The sequence below is a fragment of the Pan paniscus genome, chromosome 3 (genome assembly GCF_029289425.2).
Source record: "Pan paniscus chromosome 3, NHGRI_mPanPan1-v2.0_pri, whole genome shotgun sequence".
NCBI lineage: Eukaryota > Metazoa > Chordata > Mammalia > Primates > Hominidae > Pan > Pan paniscus.
Window position 1 is genome coordinate 579,465 of NC_073252.2, and position 18,925 is coordinate 598,389.

At 43.1% G+C, this 18,925-nt stretch overlaps 1 protein-coding gene and 1 long non-coding RNA gene across 9 annotated transcripts in view; one reads left to right on the forward strand and one right to left on the reverse strand.

Annotated features, from left to right (window-relative positions):
- LOC129397548 (uncharacterized) overlaps positions 1 to 14,483 on the reverse strand; it is a 28,513-nt gene extending 14,030 nt beyond the window's left edge. Inside the window, exon 1 of the long non-coding RNA XR_008625038.1 lies at positions 14,345 to 14,483. This is a non-coding gene — a long non-coding RNA (uncharacterized LOC129397548). The remainder of the gene's footprint in view (positions 1 to 14,344) is intronic.
- The window catches only part of ZNF141 (zinc finger protein 141), a 46,327-nt gene continuing 41,815 nt past the window's right edge, over positions 14,414 to 18,925 (forward strand). For 6 of the 8 annotated variants that reach the window (XR_008625034.2, XR_008625033.2, XR_008625037.2 and 3 more), the window contains exon 1: positions 14,888 to 15,126. Coding sequence is in view for 2 of the 8 variants with exons in the window: in XM_024928636.4 (XP_024784404.1) it covers positions 15,124 to 15,126 (3 nt within the window). In the remaining 6 variants the exon portion in view is untranslated. Of the gene's footprint in view, positions 14,518 to 14,887; positions 15,127 to 18,925 lie in introns of those variants that run through there. The other 2 variants (XM_055111086.2, XM_057302014.2) reach the window with 2 other exon arrangements.

Consider the following 18,925-nt stretch of genomic DNA (forward strand, 5'->3'; position numbering starts at 1 on the left):
AACAGCAAACATGTCAACAAAGCATACCTGAGAAAAATATTTCACAATTTTTTTGGCAGAGAACAGCATCTCATGAAAAATTTCAAGTTATTTAGAATATATCTTTCCCTCAATTACACTATAAAGTAACAATAATTCATAGAGTGTATTTTTACTACAGAAAAACTGATTTTATGTCTTCACAAAAGTTTGAAAACTACCCCGACTGAAAGGAATAATATCTAAATATGGGCAGAATGCCACTTTCCTCTATGACTAAGATAACACTCGCAGGATTATTTACTGAAATTCAGGGTTTTGGCATCAATCACCATGCTTCATCATGAACACTTTTCTGAATCCAAATTCTATTTGAATTTTCTATTTAATCCAGAAATTAATTTTTTAAATCTTATAGAAGTTTTATGTAGATAGATATTACTTGTGAACTCACTTTAGTAGATGCCTTCGACTGTTATTTACAATGCCTAGAAAATACTACCTGCTGGGTTTTTGCTCTCATGCATTCAACGACATATTTTAGTCCTAAAACCCTTCCATTTAATGGGTATTTTTTGTTTACTGGTTAAAAATTCTTCCCATTGGAGCGCCTCTGCCCGGCGCCCCCATTGTCTGGGAAGTGTGGAGCACCTCTCCCTGTCTGTCGCACCGTCTGGGAAGTGAGCAACGCCTCTGCCCGGCAGCTGTGCAACCCTCCAAGTGTGAAGCGACAGCCTTGTGTGTGATCTTTCTGCCTTCCCCAGGTTTGCATTTTCGACATTAAAGTTTACTTTTAAATTAAAAGTTAAAAAAAAATTCTTCCCATTTATTTCTATGGCTATTTAGTCAAACTTTCTTATACAGCCACTTAACATTATTTATGTTCATGTAGTTGTTGTATACCAAAATAGTTAATTGATGCAATGGCCTTAATATAACTTAATAGGCCGGGCGTGGTGGCTCATGCCTATAATCCTGGCACTTTGGGAGGCCGAGGCAGGAGGATCACGAGGTCAGGAGTTCGAGATCGTCTGACCAACATGGTGAAACCCCGTTTCCATTAAAAATACAAAAATTAGCTGGACGTGCTGGTGCGTACCTGTAATCCCAGCTACTCAGGAGGCTGAGGCAGGAGATTCTCTTGAACCAGGGAGGCGGAGGTTGCAGTGAGCCAAGATTGTGCCATTGTACTCCAGCCTGGGTGACAGAGCAAGACTCTGTCTCCAAAAAAAAAAAAAAAAAAAAATATATATATATATATATAAATCAGAGTGAAACTGTGAGTGGCTAGGAGAGGGAGTGGATGTAGAAAGTGAAATTGTACCAAGTTTCACTTAGATGAGAGAATAAGTATTAGTGATTGATTGCACAGAATGGTGACTATAATAAATAATAATGTATTGTATATTTCAAAATTGCTATGAAGTAGATTTCAAAAGTTTTCACCACAAAAAATCATATGTGAGCTAAAGAATTTGTCACTTAGCTCAATGTAATCATTTTACAGCATAAAAATATCAAAATATGACATCATACCCAACAAATACATACAATAATAATATTTCAATTAAAAGTATAATTTTTAAAGGTACCAGTTTTTCTTATTCAATAAATGTTTAATATATTCACTTTAAACTCTCAGGTGTTAAGCCTATAAATGTTTAATGGCTTAGAATAATGTCTCACACATTGTATGCACAAAATACTAATGACAATAATGGTCAGATTACCTTATGTTCATAGTTTTCTTTAAAGACAATATTATTTTGTATTTGTTCTTATTAAAATGTATTTTCTGTCCTTTTTTTTTTTTTTTAGACGAAGTCTTGCTCTCGCCCCCCAGGCTGGTGTGCAATGCTGTGACCTCAGCTCACTGCAACCTCTGCCTCCCGGGTTCAAGTGATTCTCCTGCCTCAGCCTCCCAAGCAGCTGGGATTACAGGTGCGTACCACTGTGCCTGGCTAATTTTTTGTATTTTAAGTAGAGATGGGGTTTCACCACGTTGGCCAGGCTGGTCTTGAACTCCTGACCTCAAGAGATCCACCCACCTCAGCCTCCCAAAGTGCTGGGATTACAGGCATGAGCCACCGCACCCAGCCCGTATTTTCTGTCTTACTTAAGTATTGATAAATATAGAAGGGAGGCTTTGTTCTCCTGCTTTATACATTCCAAAGTCAAATTGCAATTTTATTAACTTCCTTCTTATTCAGTAATTCATTTGTCTCCCACAGTAAACATAAGTATTAACTAACACAATTATAGTCATATTCTCCATCTTAATAATGCAGTAAAATTTGTGTTATTCATTGACTGGGTTATAGCCTCATATTTTTATCTCATGTTATTTCATGTGAAGTACCTAAGATATAAATTTTTATAAAATACTATGAACTAAAAATAAATGTCTTTTGCTTGAGCTCAGGAGTTCAAGACCAGTCTGGGCTACATGGCAAGACCCCATCTCTACTAAAATTACAACAGACAGCCAGGAATGATGGTGTATGCCTCTGATCCCAGCTACTTGGGAGGCTGAGGCAGGAGGGTCCCTTGAACCAAGGAGGCAGAGGTTGCAGTGAGCCAAGATCATGCCACTGCACTCCAACCTGGGTGACACAGTGAAGCTTTGTCTCAAAAAAAAAAAATACATACATACATAAATGTCTTAATAGGCAAAAATTATGATAGTAATGTTATAGTTACAATGTCATAGTAATCAAATAATGTAGTACCACCATAGGAATAGAATTATGTAAATTAAAAGAATAAAATTGAAGGTATATTAATAAACACATTAATTTTAGGTAAACATAATTTTGTCAGTCATGCTAGGAAATTCCAATAGGAGAAATTGTTCAAAACATAATGCTGAGAAATCAGTTTTCAACATGCAAATATAATGGATATACATACATATATGTTAAATAAAATAGAGTAAATGAATAGCCATATAACAAGTAAAAATAAAGTATTAATTAAATTATTTTCACATAGAAAAGCTCAGTGTCAAATTGCATAAATTCTAAATTTCACCAATATTTAATAATACATAATATAATTTTTTCACAAAAACTTTCAGCAATAGCAGAGATAACATTTTTCTATTAATCTATTAGCCAGGGGTACTGTGGTACCAAAACCGTGGCTGGGCATGGTGGCTCATGCCTGTAATCCCTGCACTTTGGGAGGGCCAAGGTGGGCAGATCACAAGGTCAGGAGATCAAGACCATCCTGGCTAATATGGTGAAACCTGTCTTTACCAAAAATATAAAAAATTAACCGGGCATTTTGGCGCGTGCCTGTCATCCCTGCTACTTGGGAGGAGAATTGCTTGAACTAGGAAGTCAGAGGTTGCAGTGACCCAAGATTGTGTCACTGCACTCCAGCCTGGGCGACAGAGTGAGACTCTGTCAAAAAAAAAAAAAAAAAAAAAACAGACAAAACAATCACACGTAAAGAACACTATGAACCAAAATTCCATATAAATATAGAATTCCTGATGAAATTATTAGAAATGTTAGCAAACTAAATCCAGCAACATGTAAAACTGATTGCATACCATGACCACGTAATAGTTTGTCATAAATGCAGTGTTGGCTTAATATTTTAAAAATCAACCAACATATTACAAAATGTTACCCGAAGAATAGAAAAAGGTGATAATTTAAATAGACACAAAAAGTATGACAGATCCAGCACCCACTCATTATAAAACACTCAGAAATCTACTAGAAAGGAACTTGTTAAGACCTGCTAAAAAGCATCTATAAGAAATCAATACCTGGCCGGGCATGATGGCTCATGCCTGTAATCCCAGCACTTTGGGAGGCCAAGGTGGGCGGATCACCAGGTCAGGAGATCAAGACCATCCTGGCTAACACGGTGAAACCCCATCTCTACTAAAAATACAAAAAATTAACCAGGCATGGTGGCGGGCGCCTGTAGTCCCAGCTACTCAGGAGGCTGAGGCAGGAGAATGGCGTGAACCCAGGAGGCGGAGGTTGCAGTGAGCCAAGATTGCACCACTGCACTCCAGCTTGGGCGACAGAGCAAGACTCTGTGTCACAAAAAAAAAAGAAAGAAAGAAATCAGTAGCTAATAGTATACTTAATGGTAGATGATTGCAGGCTGTATCTGTAAGTTTAAAAATGGAACAAGAATGTACACTTTTTCCACTCTGTTTAACATTGTACTGGAAGTATTAGCCAGAAAACTGTACTGGATAAATAAATAAAACCCTGAGATTAGAAAAGAATTAGAATACTATTTTCTTGCCACAATGTTATATAAAAAACTATAATAAATTTACCAAAAATGTACTTGAGTTAATAAACAATTTTATTAATGTCACAAAATACAAGATTAATAAACAAGGTTAAATAATACTTTTATATAACATAATCAACAGACTGAAAATCAAATTATGAAAAAAATAATGTCACAAAAACCATTTAGGAATATATTAAAAGCAAGTACACATGCTTTACATTGAAAATTATTTAAAATGCTGAAAGAAATTTTTAAAACTCTATAAGTAAAGATACATCTAATAATCAAGGTTATCAATGAGAAATATTAAGATCAAAATACCCAACAAATCTATCTACAGATTCAATGCAAATTTCAAAGTAAATTATTTTCTTTCTTTCTTTTTTTTTTTTTTTGAGATGCAGTTTTGCTCTTGTTGCCCAGGCTGTAGTGCAATGGTGCAATCTCGGCTCACCGCAACCTCTGCCTCCTGGGTTCAAGCAATTCTCCTGCCTCAGCCTCCCAAGTAGCTGGGATTACAGGCATGCACCACCATGCCTGGCTAATTTTGTATTTTTAGTAGAGATGGGGTTTCTCCATGTTGGTCGGGCTGGTCTCGAACTCCCGACCTCAGGTGATCCACCCGCCTCGGCCTCCCAAAGTGTTGGGATTACTGGTGTGAGCCACTGCACCTGGCTATTTTCATAGAAATTGACAAGCTGCTCTTTCTAAATTCTATACAGACATGCAAGAAAATCAAACACATGAGAATTTTGAAAACAAAAATGAAATTTATTTCTGATATTAATTCTTACCAAAATGTTATACTAACCAAACAATATGGCATTACCATAAGAATTGATTTTGGGGTCCCACCCAGGATTGATACAGAGCCAAAGGAACCCCCACCCCAGCCAAGAAAAATGGTGAGTGAATGTGCAACCCCAGGAAACCACACTTCTCTCAAAGATCTTTGCAACCCTTGCATCAGGCGATTCAGTTGTGAACCCACTCCACCAGGGTCTTGGGTCTGACACACAGAGCTGTGTGGAGTCTCGGTAGAGCAGCTGCTCAGACACACACAGAGTCCCAGGAGCTTTACATACCTCAGCCCTGGGACATCCAACAAAGATGACTGCAACTCAGGCAAGGTGGGAGATTGGTGCATACCCCTAGGAAGGGGGCTGAATCCAGGAGGCTGAGCAGCATCAGTTTGTGGATCCTACTTCCATGGCACTTCACAAGATAAGACCCACAGATTTGGAATTCCAGCCAGTTACTGGTAACAGTGTAGCACCTGCCCGAGATGGGTCAGAGCTTCTGGGTGAGGGATGGGCTGCCATATTTGCTGTTCAGATGACAAAGTCATTTCAGCCTGTGGGCTTTGGAGAGTCCAAATGATCTGAATGAGGAAGGGACCTCACAGCACAGCACAGCTGCTTTACCAAAATGTTGCCAGACTTCTTCTTTAAATGGGACCCCAATCCATTTCCCTCACTGTGTGAGTTCTCCCAGCAGGGGCCTCCAGCTGCCCCACCCATATTCTATGAACAGAGTTCTGATTTCTCTCTGGGATGGAATGCCCATGGTGGAGGGGCGCCCTGCCACCTTGGCTGTTTGGGAGACTAAGCCATTTAAGCCTGAGGGTTTGGAGAGTCCAAGCAGATTTGGGCAGAGGTGGTTCCCCAGCATGCCATGGCTGTTTTGTTGAAGCATAGTCCTACTGCTTCTTTAAGTGGGACCCCAATTCATTCCCCCTTGCTGGGCCAGGGCCTCCATCTACTTCTGCCCAGGTTCTAAGGCCAATAGAGTTCTAATTTCTCCCTGGGATGGAGTGTCCAGGGGGTGTGGTGGGCCACCATTTTTGCTGTTTGGGCAGGTAAGTTAGTGCAGACTGTGGGCTTTGGATAGCCCAAACCATTTGAGAGCTGAAGGAATCCACAACACAGCACAGCTGCTCTACCAAAACACAGCCAGACTGCTTCTTTAAGTAGGCTGCTGACCCCATTCCTCCTGGTTGGGTGAGACCTCCAATCCAAAGCCTTCAGCCACCTTCTACAGGTGTGTTCAGGCAGGCAACAGGTCAGTATGCATTCTGACCTGACAAAGGGGCAGGCTGCCATCTTTGCTGTTTCACAGCCTTAACTGGTGATACTTCCAGATACTGAAAAAACCAAGGGCACCAGGGTCTGGAGCAGACCTCCAGAAAACCACAGCAGCCCTACAAACAGTGGTCAGACTGTTAAAAGAAAAACAATAAATAACAAAAAATAACCACAATAACCCTATCCGAAGGTCAGCAATCTCACACATTGAAATAGATAAGCCCACAAAGATGAGAAGTGGCACAAAAATGATGAAAACTCAAAAGTCAGTGTGCCCTTTTCTCCAACTGACAGCAACACCTGTCCAGCAAAGGATCAGAACCAGGCTGAGGCTGAGATGGCTGAAATGGAGAAGTAGGCTTCAGAATATGAATACAGATGAACTTGGCTGAGCTAAAAGGGCACATTGTAACTCAATGCAACGAAGCTAAGAATCACGATAAAAAAATGCAGGAGCTGGCAGCCAAAATAGCCAGTATGAAGAGAAACACAAACGACTTGATAGAGCTGAAAAACACACTACAAGGCCTTCACGATGTAATCACAAGTATTAACAGCAGAATAGACCAAGCGGAGGAAAAAACATCCCAGAGCTTGAAGACTGTCTTCCTGAAATCGAACAGGCAGACACAAATAAAGAAAAAAAAAAAGGAATGAATGAAACCTTAGACTATGGGATTGTGTAGAGATTGAATATACAACTGATGCGGGTAGCTGAAAGAAATGGGGAGAATTGAACCAAGCTGGAGAACATATTTCAGGATATCATCCAGGGGAACTTCCTCAACCTAGCTAGACAGGCCAACATTCAAATGCAGGAAATGCAGAGAGCCCCACTAAGCTATTCCATGAGAAGATTACTCCCAAGACAGGTAATCATCAGATTCTCCAAGGTCAAAATGAAACAAAAATATCTTAACGGCAGATAGAGAGTAAGGCAAGGCCACCTACAAAGAAAAGCTCATCAGACTAACAGCAGACCTTGTGGGGGTTCAGACAGACTGGTGCAAAAAGTTTTAGTTATAATAGCCATAAACCCTCTTGGAAGGCCTGAGGGTTTTGCAAAACTTCGGTAATAGATCTGGCTGAAGGCGGCCTGGTCACTTTACCTTAAGTTATTAACTTAGGGCGCAAATACAAACGGATGTAGAGTAGTTTATGTAACTACCTTGTTTACTCATGTGGTCCTAAGACTAACCTTTGATGTTGGGTGCTTAATTGCTTTCTACTCGCGAAGTCGGCAATGTCAATTACCTTCTAGTGGTGTTTACTCAAAGTTTTGTTATTTAATCTTTACCAAATAAATGCAAGTTTCGCTGGCTGGTTGGTGTGGCGGCTGCTACTCCCTACAGCACCTCTGTTAGTCTGTGAGGCAGCCTGGACCCTCAGCTGCACTGGCAAAGCAGAATATCTGCATCAGTATACATTGTTCATCCGTCATTGAGTCAGGGTCAGCGGGTCGGACCCCCGCAAGACTTCTCACTGGAAACCCTACAAGCCAGAAGGGACAGAAATAACAGGCTGGGCACAGTGGCTCATGCCTGTAAGCCCAGCACTTTGGGAGGCTGAGGCAGGCAGATCACTTGAGGTCAGGAGTTTGAGACCAGCCTGGCCAACATGGTGAAACCCCATCTATAATAAAAATACAAAAAATTAGCCAGGCATGGTGGTGCATGCCTGTAATCCCAGCTACTTGAGAGGCTGACGCAGGAGAATCGCTTGAACCTGGGAGGTGGAAGTTGCAGTGAGCCAAGATCATGAATCGCACTCCAGCCTGGGCAACAAGAGTGAAACTCTGTCTCGAATACATATATATATATATATATATATATATATATATATATATATATATTTATGTAGGGACCAGCCCCACAGAGTCTGTGGGTTTTTCTCTCCGTGTGCGGAGATGAGAGATCGTAGAAATAAAGATACGAGACAAAGAGATAAAAGAAAAGACAGCTGGGCCCGGGGGACCACTACCACCAAGACGCAGAGACCGGTAGTGGCCCCGAATGCCTGGCTGCCCTGTTATTTATTGGATACAAAGCAAAAGGGGCAAGGTAAAGAGTGCGAGTCATCTCCAGTGATTGGTAAGGTCACGTGGGTCACGTGTCCACTGGACAGGGGGCTCTTCCCTGTTAGGTAGCCGAAGCGGAGAGAGAGAGGACAGCTTACGTCATTATTTCTTTTACGCTCTTTTCAGAAAGATCAAAGACTTTAATACTTTCACTAATTTTGCTACTGCTGTCTAGAGGGCGGAGCCAGGTGTAGAGTGGAACATGAAAGTGAAACAGGAGCGTGACTGCTGAAGCACAGCATCACAGGGAGATGGTTAGGCCTCCGGATAACTGCGGGCGGGCCTAACTGATGTCAGGCCCTCCACAAGAGGTGGTGGAACAGAGTCTTCTCTAAACTCCCCTGGGAAAAGGGAGACTCCCTTTCCCGGTCTGCTAAGTAGCGGGTGCTTTTCCTTGGCACTGATGCTACAGCTAGACCATGGTCTGCTTGGTAATGGGCATCTTCCCAGACGCTGGCGTTACCGCTAGACCAAGGAGCCCTCTAGTGGCCCTGTCTGGGCATGACAGAAGGCTCGCACTCTTGTCTTCTGGTCACTTCTCACCATGCCCCCTTCAGCTCCTATCTCTGTATGGCCTGAGTTTTCCTAGGTTATAATTATAGAGCAAGGATTATTATAATATTGGAATAAAGAGTAATTGCTACAAACTAATGATTAATGATATTCATATAATCATATCTATGATCTATATCTAGTATAACTCTTGTTATTTTATATATTTTATTACACTGGAACAGCTCGTGCCCTCAGTCTCTTGCCTCAGCACCTGGGTGGCTTGCTGCCCACATACCTAAATGGTTTTTATGATATTATTATTACATTTTGTTCTTAATTTTCAGTATGTTGATTACTGTTATATAAAAGATTTAACCTTGTCTATTAATCTTGTATTTTGTGACATTAATAAAATTTTTTAGTAACTGAAGTATGTTTTTGGTAAATTTATCATAGTTTTTAACCCAATATTATGGCAAGATAATAGTATCCTACTTCTTTTCTAATCTGAAGATTTTATTTATTTTTCTAGTATACTTTTCTGGCTAATACTTCCAGGACAGTGTAAAAACAGAGTGGAAAAAGTGTACATTCTTGTTCCATTTTTAAACTTACAGATACAGCCTGCAATCATCTACTGTTAAGTATACTATTAGCTATTGATTTCTTTTTTTTTTTTTTTTTTTTGAGACAGAGTCTTACTCTATTGCCTAGGCTGGAGTGCAGTGGCTCAATCTCGGCTCACTGCAACCTCTGCCTCCCGGGTTCAAGCGATTCTCCTGCCTCAGCCTCCTGAGTAGCTGGGATTACAGGCACACACCACCACGCCTGGCTAATTTTTGTATTTTTAGTAGAGATGGGGTTTCACCATGTTGGTCAGGCTGGTCTCAAACTCCTGACCTCCTGATCTGCCCACCTCTGCCTCCCAAAGTGCTGGGATTACAGATGTGAGCCACCATGCCCAGCCAGCTATTGATTTCTTATAGATGCTTTTTAGCAGGTCTTACAAGTTCCTTTCTACTAGATTTCTGAGTGTTTTATCATGAACGGGTGCTGGATTTTTTATACTTTTTTTGCTTATTTACATTGACACTTTTTTCTATTCTTCAAGTAACATTTTGTAATATTTTGGTTGATTTTAAAAATATTAAGCCAACACTCCATTTCTGACAAACTATTGCTTGGTTATGGTATGTAATCAGTTTTACATGTTGCTGGACTTAGTGTGCCAACATTTTTTTTTTTTTTTTTTTTTTTTTTGAGATGGAGTCTTGCTCTGTCACCCAGACTGGAGTGCAGTGGCACAATCTCGGCTCACTGCTACTTCTGCCTCCTGGGTTCATGCGATTCTCCTGCCTCAGCCTTCCAAGTAGCTGGGACTACAGGTGCGCGCCACCACGCCCAGCTAATTTTTGTATTTTTAGTAGAGACAAGGTTCCACCATGTTGGCCAGGATGGCCTTGATCTCTTGACCTCATGATCCGCCTGCCTCAGCCTCCCAAAGTGCTGGATTACAGACATGAGCCACCATGCCCAGCCGTGTGCTAACATTTCTAATAACTTCATCAGGAATTCTATATTTATATGGAATTTTAGTCCATAGTCTTCTTTACTTGTGATTCTTTTGTCTGGCTTTGGTATCACAGTACCCCTGGCTAGTAAATTAATAGAAAAATGTTACCTCTGCCATTGATGAAAGTTTATGTGAAAAAATTATATTACATTTTTATTAAATGTCAGTGAAATTCGGAATTAATGCAATTTGACACTGAGCTTTTATATGTAAAAATAATTTAATTAATACTTTCTCTTGTTATATGGGTATTCACTTACTCTCATTTAATATATATGGATGTATATTCTTCATTTTTGCACATTGAAAACTGATTTCTCAGCATTATTTGTTGAACAAATTTCCTCCATTGGAATTTCTTGGCATCTTTGACAGAATTATTTTTACCTCAAATTAATACCTTCAACTTTATTCTTTTAATCTACACAAATCAATTCCTACGGTAATACTATATTCTTTGATTACCATAACATTGTAACTATAGCATTACTATCATAATCTTTGCCTATCAAGAGTTTTTTTTGTTTTTTTTTTAGACAGTGTCTTGCTCTTATCGCCCAGACTGGAGTGCATTGGCGCGATTTCGGCTCACTGCAACCTCTGCCTCATGGGTTCAAGTGATTCTCCTGCCTCAGCCTCCCAAGTAGCTGGAATTACAAGTGCCCACCACCACACCCAGCTAATTTTTGTATTTTTAGTAGAGACGGGGTATCGCCATGTTGGCCAGGCTGGTCTCAAGCTCCTGACCTCAGGTGATGTGCCCGCTTTGGCCTCCCAAAGTGCTGGGATTACAGGCGTGAACCACCATGCCCATCTGGACATTTATTTATTTATTTTTTGAGACACCGTCTTGCTCTGTCACCCAGTCTGCAGTGTAGTGTGATGATCTTGGCTCACTCCAACCTCTGCCTCATGGGTTCAAGGGATTCTCCTGCCTCAGCCTCCTGAGTAGCAGGGACCACAGGCATGCACCACCACATATGACTGACTTTTGTAGTTTTGGTAGAGATGGGGTCTTGCCATGTAGCCCAGGCTGGTCTTGAACTCCTGAGCTCAAGCAAAAGACATTTTTTAATTTTATACTAGTTTACAAAAGTTTATATCCTAGGTACTTGACATGAAATAATATGAAATAAAAATATAAAATAGGCTGGGCGCAGTGGCTCACGCCTATAATCCTAGCACTTTGGGAGGCTGAGGCTGGAGGATCACCATATCAGGAGATCAATACCATCCTGGCCAATATGGTGAAACCCCGTCTCTACTAAAAATACAAAAGTTAGTTGGGCGTGGTGGCAGGTGCCTGTAATCCCAGCTACTCAGGAGGCTGAGGCAGGAGAATTGCTTGAACCAGGGAGGAGGAGGTTGCAGTGAGCCAAGATCATGCCACTGCACTCCAGCCTGGGCTGTAACTTAATCAATAAATAACACAAATTTTACTCCATTATTAAGATGGAGAATATGACTATAATTGTGTTAGTTAATACTTATGTTTACTGTGGGAGACAAATTAGTTGCTGAGTAGTTAACTGAGTAGTTAGAAGTTAATAATATTGCAATTTGACTTTCGAATGTATAAAGCTGGCAAACGAAGTTTCCCTTCTATATTTATCAACATTTAAGTAAGACAAAATGAATTTTAATAAGAACAAATAAAAAATAATTATATTGTATTTAAAGAAAGCTATGAACAAAAGATAATCTGACCATCACAGTCATTAGTATTTCATTCATACAATATGTAAGACAATATTTTAAGCCATTAAACATTTTTAGACTTAACACCTAAGAGTTTAAAGTGAATATGTTAAATATTTATTGAATTAAAAACTGGTACCTTTAAAAATTAGATTTTAATTGAAATATAATTATTAGGCTGGGCACAGTGGCTCACACCTGTAATTCCAGCACTTCGGAAGGCCAAGGCAGGCAGATCACCTGAGGTCATGAGTTCGAAACCAATCTGACCAAAATGGTGAAACCCAATCTCCACTAAACATACAAAAATTAGGCGGGCGTGGTGGTGTGTGCCTGTAATCCCAGCTACTTGAGAGGCTGAGGCAGGAGAATCACTTGAACCTGGGAGGCAGAAGCTGCAGTGAGCCAAGATCACACCATTGCACTCCAGTCTGGGCAACAGAGCAAGACTCCCTCTCAAACAAACAAACAAACAAACAAAAGATTATTCACAAAAATGGAAGTAAAATTTCCACAAACGTATAGAGCTAAAACCAGAGAAATAAATATAAATGGAACTGAGAGAAATTGTCCTTAAAGCTGGAAATGGATTCTTACAATACCTTCAACAAAAAAGGGTAAATTATTTTCAAAAGAAAAACATTAATTTGGTTATCAATAGGAGCTTCTTAAGTGTGTAGTTCAAGAAAAAAGAAACATTTTTGTGTCTAAAGTTAAAAATAAAAATGAAAGAGTAAGAGACTTGACTTGGGAGCTGACATGTTCTTTTCTCAAGGTTATCAGTACCCGGCAGCCTTTCAACTACAAACAACATTCTAGAGTTTACAAAATATTTGTATATCCCATCTCTTCTCTGATCTTTATATGCTGTTTGGCTGTGCAAAATAGAGGCTAAAGTCCCATTTTGCAGATGAAAAAGCTGAGGCTCGGAAAGACAAACATCACACACAAAGTTTGGGTCACAACTGGCATTAGAACACAGGACTCTCAAACCAGTGCTTTCCCATCACTAAATCACTCCTAGGGCTAAGAATACATTAAGACTCCAAAAGATAGAGAATTGCTCAATGCATTCCATCAAGATTAGACCTGACCCACCCCAGAAAGCTAAGCCGCTCTGGGGCCCTGGGGTGGACAACTCAAGAAGGAGAATGATGCCTACATTCGCACATCTGAGCTCCAATCCAAACTCGGCCAGTCAGTTATAGAACCTCATTTTCTGAGCCTCAGCTTTTTCTGATATAAAATGGAACTACAGAAGGCTCCAAAAAGATCAGGATAAGGGCAGAACTGCACTCTAAATGCAGGAGTGCCTGGCAGGTGGAAACCACTCACTGACTTTTAGTTTAAGCACATAAGTAATATGTTGTGTTTCACTGTGTCTCCTCCATGGTGTCTGTTTCATGGCTCCAGATCCTGGGGGCTTCTGATCAATCCTTCTGCTAAGTGATGGACGAATAGATGAATGGATGGGTGGTTGAAAGGGTGGATGAAATGATGCATAGATGGATGAATGCTCAGGAGAGCAGAAAGAAGTAAACACAGAGTCAAAATAAGAATGAGGAGATGATTGAAGGATGAAGAGTTGATGCATAAGATAGAGACATGGTCTCCAACCCTCCTATCCCCACACAGCCCCACCAACACCTGCCTTGGGGTAGCAGTGGCAAATGCTTCAGATGATGTCCCCAGTCACCATGACATAGCTGCGGAAGGTGCCATAGACCTGAGGCTAATCATGGCTCATGAGAAACGTGCTAAGAGCCAGCAGAAAAAACCCAGCAGCACAATAAAGTCGACATTGAAACTCTTCTCATCTGCCATGGCTGCCTGGCCAGGCCATAGACTATGCACTCCTGGGAACCGAGGGTCCTGGGGCGGTCCCGCCCCGCACAGCTCCGGGTGAGCTTGGGGAGGGAGACACACTCTCAGCCCACCTCGCCCCGCCCGACAGCGCTCCGAGTCCTGAGTCCCCTCACCCCCATTCTACAGACACGAAGGTGAAGCCAAAGACGGGACGCTCACTTCCTGAGTATTTGCTGCCTGCTGCGTGGACACCACCGACCTATTGTTTACAGCGGTCAGGGACCCGCCCCCCAGACCCCCAGGACCGCGCTTCCGGGGGAGGAGGGTGTCCTCAGCAACGGTGACCCGCACCAAAGCCCTCCTCACCGGGGTCACCGCCACAGCCGGTGCGAGGCCCGCAGGGCGCTGGGGATGCGCGACCGACTCCCGTGAACCTGCTCCTCGCGCGTCAGGGAGGGCTGTGCACCCAACTAGGCTCTGTGAGGACGGACTGAGGTCGGCCTGCAGGCTGCGGCCCCGAAGGCAGGATTTGTGGAGAGGTGATTCGCGAGCCTGGAGGAAGGATGGGCTGTGCGTGCGTGGGTGCGTGCGTGTGTGTGTGTGTCTGTGACTTTTGTATGTTTATGTGAGACTGCGTACGTGCGCGCGTCTGTGTGTGTGCGCGCGCGCGTATATGTCTGTGTGCGTGCGTGTATAATTTCTAAATGGACGTCACCTTACACATCACAAGGTTAAAAAATGACCCCCGGGCTGTGCCAGGCCAAGCACGAAGAGAAAGCCCCGCCTGAAAGTGCCTGGAGGCCCCCCGGCTGTCACTCTCGCCACATTCCGTGGAGTATGTGGTTGCAACTTCTGTCACTCAAGGTCTGAGGGCGGGGAGATTGGAGCCATATCCAATCAGCGCACTGGAGTGAAAACTGCCCAATCAGGCACGCAGCCAGAGAGGAGGCGGTGGCTTCCGGTATGTGGCGCGGGTCTTTGCGTCTGGTTACTGCCAGACCGCGGGTTAGGGGCTTCATCTCTCTGCGTCCTCAGTTCTGGGAGGCCTTGGTGATTCGGCCACAGCCTCAGCCTCCGTCGCTCTGTGACCTGCGGGTATTGGATGATTCGTAGCTAAGACTCCCGAATACTCCAGAAGTGGGGAAATGGTGAGTGTGCGGGGCAGGGCGTCCCAAGGCTGAGGAGGTCTCATCGGAGCTGGCGGGAAATGGCGGCGGGACCGAGTCTGCGAACGGAGTCCCCGCTGCCGCCGCTCAGCCCTGGGGCCTCAGTCCCTTCCGGTGAGGGACCTGGGCTCCTGTCGGTCCCCGCACAGCGGCTCTGGCCCAGCCTGCAGCCCTCCTTGTGCAGCTCTGCGCCCGCAGCCCCGCACCTTCCCCAGGCTGTGGGGTGAGGAGTAGCTTATCTGGAAGCCACCCGCGCGGCGTGCGCGATGCCGGCGTGGGAGGAGCTGTGGGAGGAGCTGTGGTCTGGGGATCCCGTCCCTGCTTTACCCTGTTCGGAATGAGATCAAGGCCCCATCAAAACAGAGTTCATGTGAGCAAATGGGGACTCATTAATGGGACAGCGCCGGCCGTGGCTCGTGGTTTGGGGGCTGCCAGCGGGTCTTGAAGGAAAAGCTTTTGTGAGGTGTGTGAGGAAGCGAAGCAAATCACCCGCCCGCTCCAACTTGCCCACCAGTCCCCTTGCCCTGTGCACCTCCTCCGCGTGGCTGTTCCTGAATACGCTGGTATCTGTTCGCATCTTTTAGAATACGCTGGTGTCGGTGCGCACAGCGCTTCTCTTAGTTCTGTGAGTAGTTCTGCCACATTATTGAACTTGAGGAGGGTGTGGGCCCCTGGTTTGTAGACAGGTGTTCAGAAATGAAGACGGGTGTCCAGAGGCAGGGACTGGCGTTTGCAGCGGGGGCAGCTGCGGGAAGAGCGCTGAGCTTGAGGGGTCTGCGCTGACTCCGGGTGGTGTCGTTATTGAGTTGTTGGACAGCCCGTTGGGGTCGGAGCATTGACTGGTGTTGAGCAAACTCCTCACGTTTCCTGTCAGAAGAAAGACATGGCTGAGCCTGGGCTGGAGGGAGTCGCAGGTGTCCGCGGGAGACCAGCCGGGTTCTGCACATGCACTGTCCTGCTGCGCACTGTCCTGTTCCTCCAGGTCTCCTCCCGGGGAGAGAGGGCGCTGAGAACTTAGAGGAAAGGAGTTCTGAGAAACATCCCTTCCCTGCACCCTGCTGCCAGCCCCCACCCAATGCTAACCCACTCCTGAGCCCGCCCATTGGGCATTCGCACGACCACACTTGTCCCAGGACAGAGTTCTACCCTCAGGAATTGTGCCCATGGCAGCTTTGCTCCTAGGTTTTTCTCCCAAGAACACACACAGTGCCCAGAAGACTCCTGGTTCATTTTAACCCCAGATCTGTAGCAGGAATCTGTTTTCTTCACCCACCCAGGCTTTTGGACCACCTGATCCTAATCTCCTCTGCCTTTATAGGCTCAGGAATCAGTTAGAGCTTAGCCCTGCCTGGGCCTGAACTTGTAGCACAAACCAGTCCTTTCGTCAATCCTGCCTTGCCCCCACCCAAGGCTCTTGATAGCACCTTTCTTCTGCTCTTTTCTTCCCCACAAATCCTCTTGCCTGTGCACACAGTTTGCTCAAGTGCATCCCTCATGTGCTACAAGAATTCAGACGTTAGTTGAATTCAAGACCATGCCTTTAGACCTGCCTGTTGTAGGACCAAATACAAATCAGAAGAGGCTTAATGCTTTCTCTTTAGAATGAGGAAAGAATTTTTGCTCTTCTCCCTTAAAGCATTTAGTTTGAAAACTTTTATATTTAAATATTTTCTCTGCTTCTTTGAAATATATATAACTCATTTTAATCTGTTAACTAGGTGATTTGTCTTTTTTGACTCAAAATTGTCTTTAGGACATGGAAACTATTGCTTTGAAATGTGCATAGCAAGAATATATAACCTATTCCGCAATTTCTGTAGGAGAGTAGGAGGCTGCCTTCAGCAGGTACCTGCCTTCACATATCAAATCTACCTCCTGTCCTGAAGCTGTGGGAAGTTTATTTTCCCTTTGAATATTACCAATTAGGAAACCCGGATGACCTCCCAAATTACTAGGTGAAAGTGTAATAAACTATGTATGATACATGGTACTGTCAAGTCTTCTACTTGAGAGCTAATTATGGTGACTTTCTTTGTTTTGGCAGTCTCTTAGTAGACTGCCTGTAATGCACACCACATTTTGTTTAATTCTCTAACAACACATTTTCTTGCTGTTCTATTATTTTGGACAGTATTTTAGGATTGTAGATGATTTTGCTGTTATATTTTCCACACGCTGTCAAGAATTACTAGATGTTATACACAAAGTGCCCACCAGGCTTCATTTTAGAGAAGAACCTTCTTTCTCAGGATTCCAGTCACAACCCACAGTTGTGCAGCAAAGTGCACGAAGTGCAGCAAAGTGCTCCCCAAAGCTGCAAACAAAATGATCTCTCTATTTGGGATCTACAATCCCTTCTATAGCAGTTTGACTAGATTTCTACAAAAATGACTTTTTAGGATAGCGATCAGTTTTTCACCTCTTTCAGTGTGCCAGTGATCTTCAGATCTGACACTGATTCAGAAATCATGGGGCCCATAAATCCAGCGAGGTTCACACATGTGCATTGATTAAACCTGAGAACTTCCATTCTCTCCCTTCTCCCCTTGCCCAAATGCCCACAAATGTGCTTACCAGCCCTCCAAGTCTTAAATGTGCAGTTCCAAATTCTGAGTTTATGTCCTGGGATTTGAGAGAAGAACAGAACTTTTGTTTGAGAAATACAAGTTCTTTTAATTACGAGACCAAGTGATGTGTTAAAATGAGACCACAGTCCTACCATTCCCCTCTTTGAACTGTTTGTCTTTTGAAGTTGTTTGCTATTACCACAAGTGGATATAAATTAACCTAATAATGCCATACTGGACACTATAACCCACACCTTATAGCTTAACAACGTACATAGCCAATCACTAACCAATGTTACTTCTATAAACCAATAAGAATTTCTGACAGCTTTCTATCAGTTCCGTCTGCCTTTCTTTTTGCCTTTAAAAATATACTTGTAACTGCTTCTAATTGGAGTGTATATTCAGGGCAGCTTTATAGTCCAGGGTTGCAATCTTCAAGCTTTGGCCCAAATAAACTCTCTTCTTATATTATGTTTACCCCACCTTTTTCCTTTTAGGTCAAAAAAACATTTTTTTTTCTTTTTTTGAGACAGAATCTCGCTCTGTCGCCAGGCTGGGGTGCAGTGGTGCGATCTCGGCTCACTGCAACCTCCGCCTCCCAGGTTCAAGCAATTCTCCTGCCTCCTAGTAGCTGGGATTACAGGCGCATGCCACCATGCCCGGCGGATTTTTTATATTTTGTAGTAGAGATGGGGTTTCACCATATTGGCCAGGCTGGTCTTGAACTCCTGACCTTGTGATCCACCCGCCTCAGCCTCCCAAAGTGCTGAGATTACAGGCGTGAGCCACCGTGCCCAGCCTGTTTTGTGAGTTTTGATGCCATTATGTGAATGGCTATTCATTGACAGAAGAGAAGTTGTTATTATTTGTATTGTGTTTACCTTGCTAAGAATAAATATTTAGCTTCTAATATAATTGTTCTAGAGAAACATAAGGGTTTTGGTTAAATTCCTTGTTACTGTATGTTATACAAAAGACAGAGAAGTGGCTAAAATAGATTAAAATTTCACAAATTCTGGGAATCAAATTTCTCTTGGACAGGCTTAGAAAAGACAAAACCGAAAGTACTTAGTGACATAGAGAGCAGAAGCCTAGGGCCCACTTTCTGTCCCATCCCTGCCCAGATCTACCCTCTTCTGATCCTTGTCCAGGTCTGAGCCAACACTGAAATCTCTCACAGAACTGATTAATAGAGGAGATCAGAGTTTAGG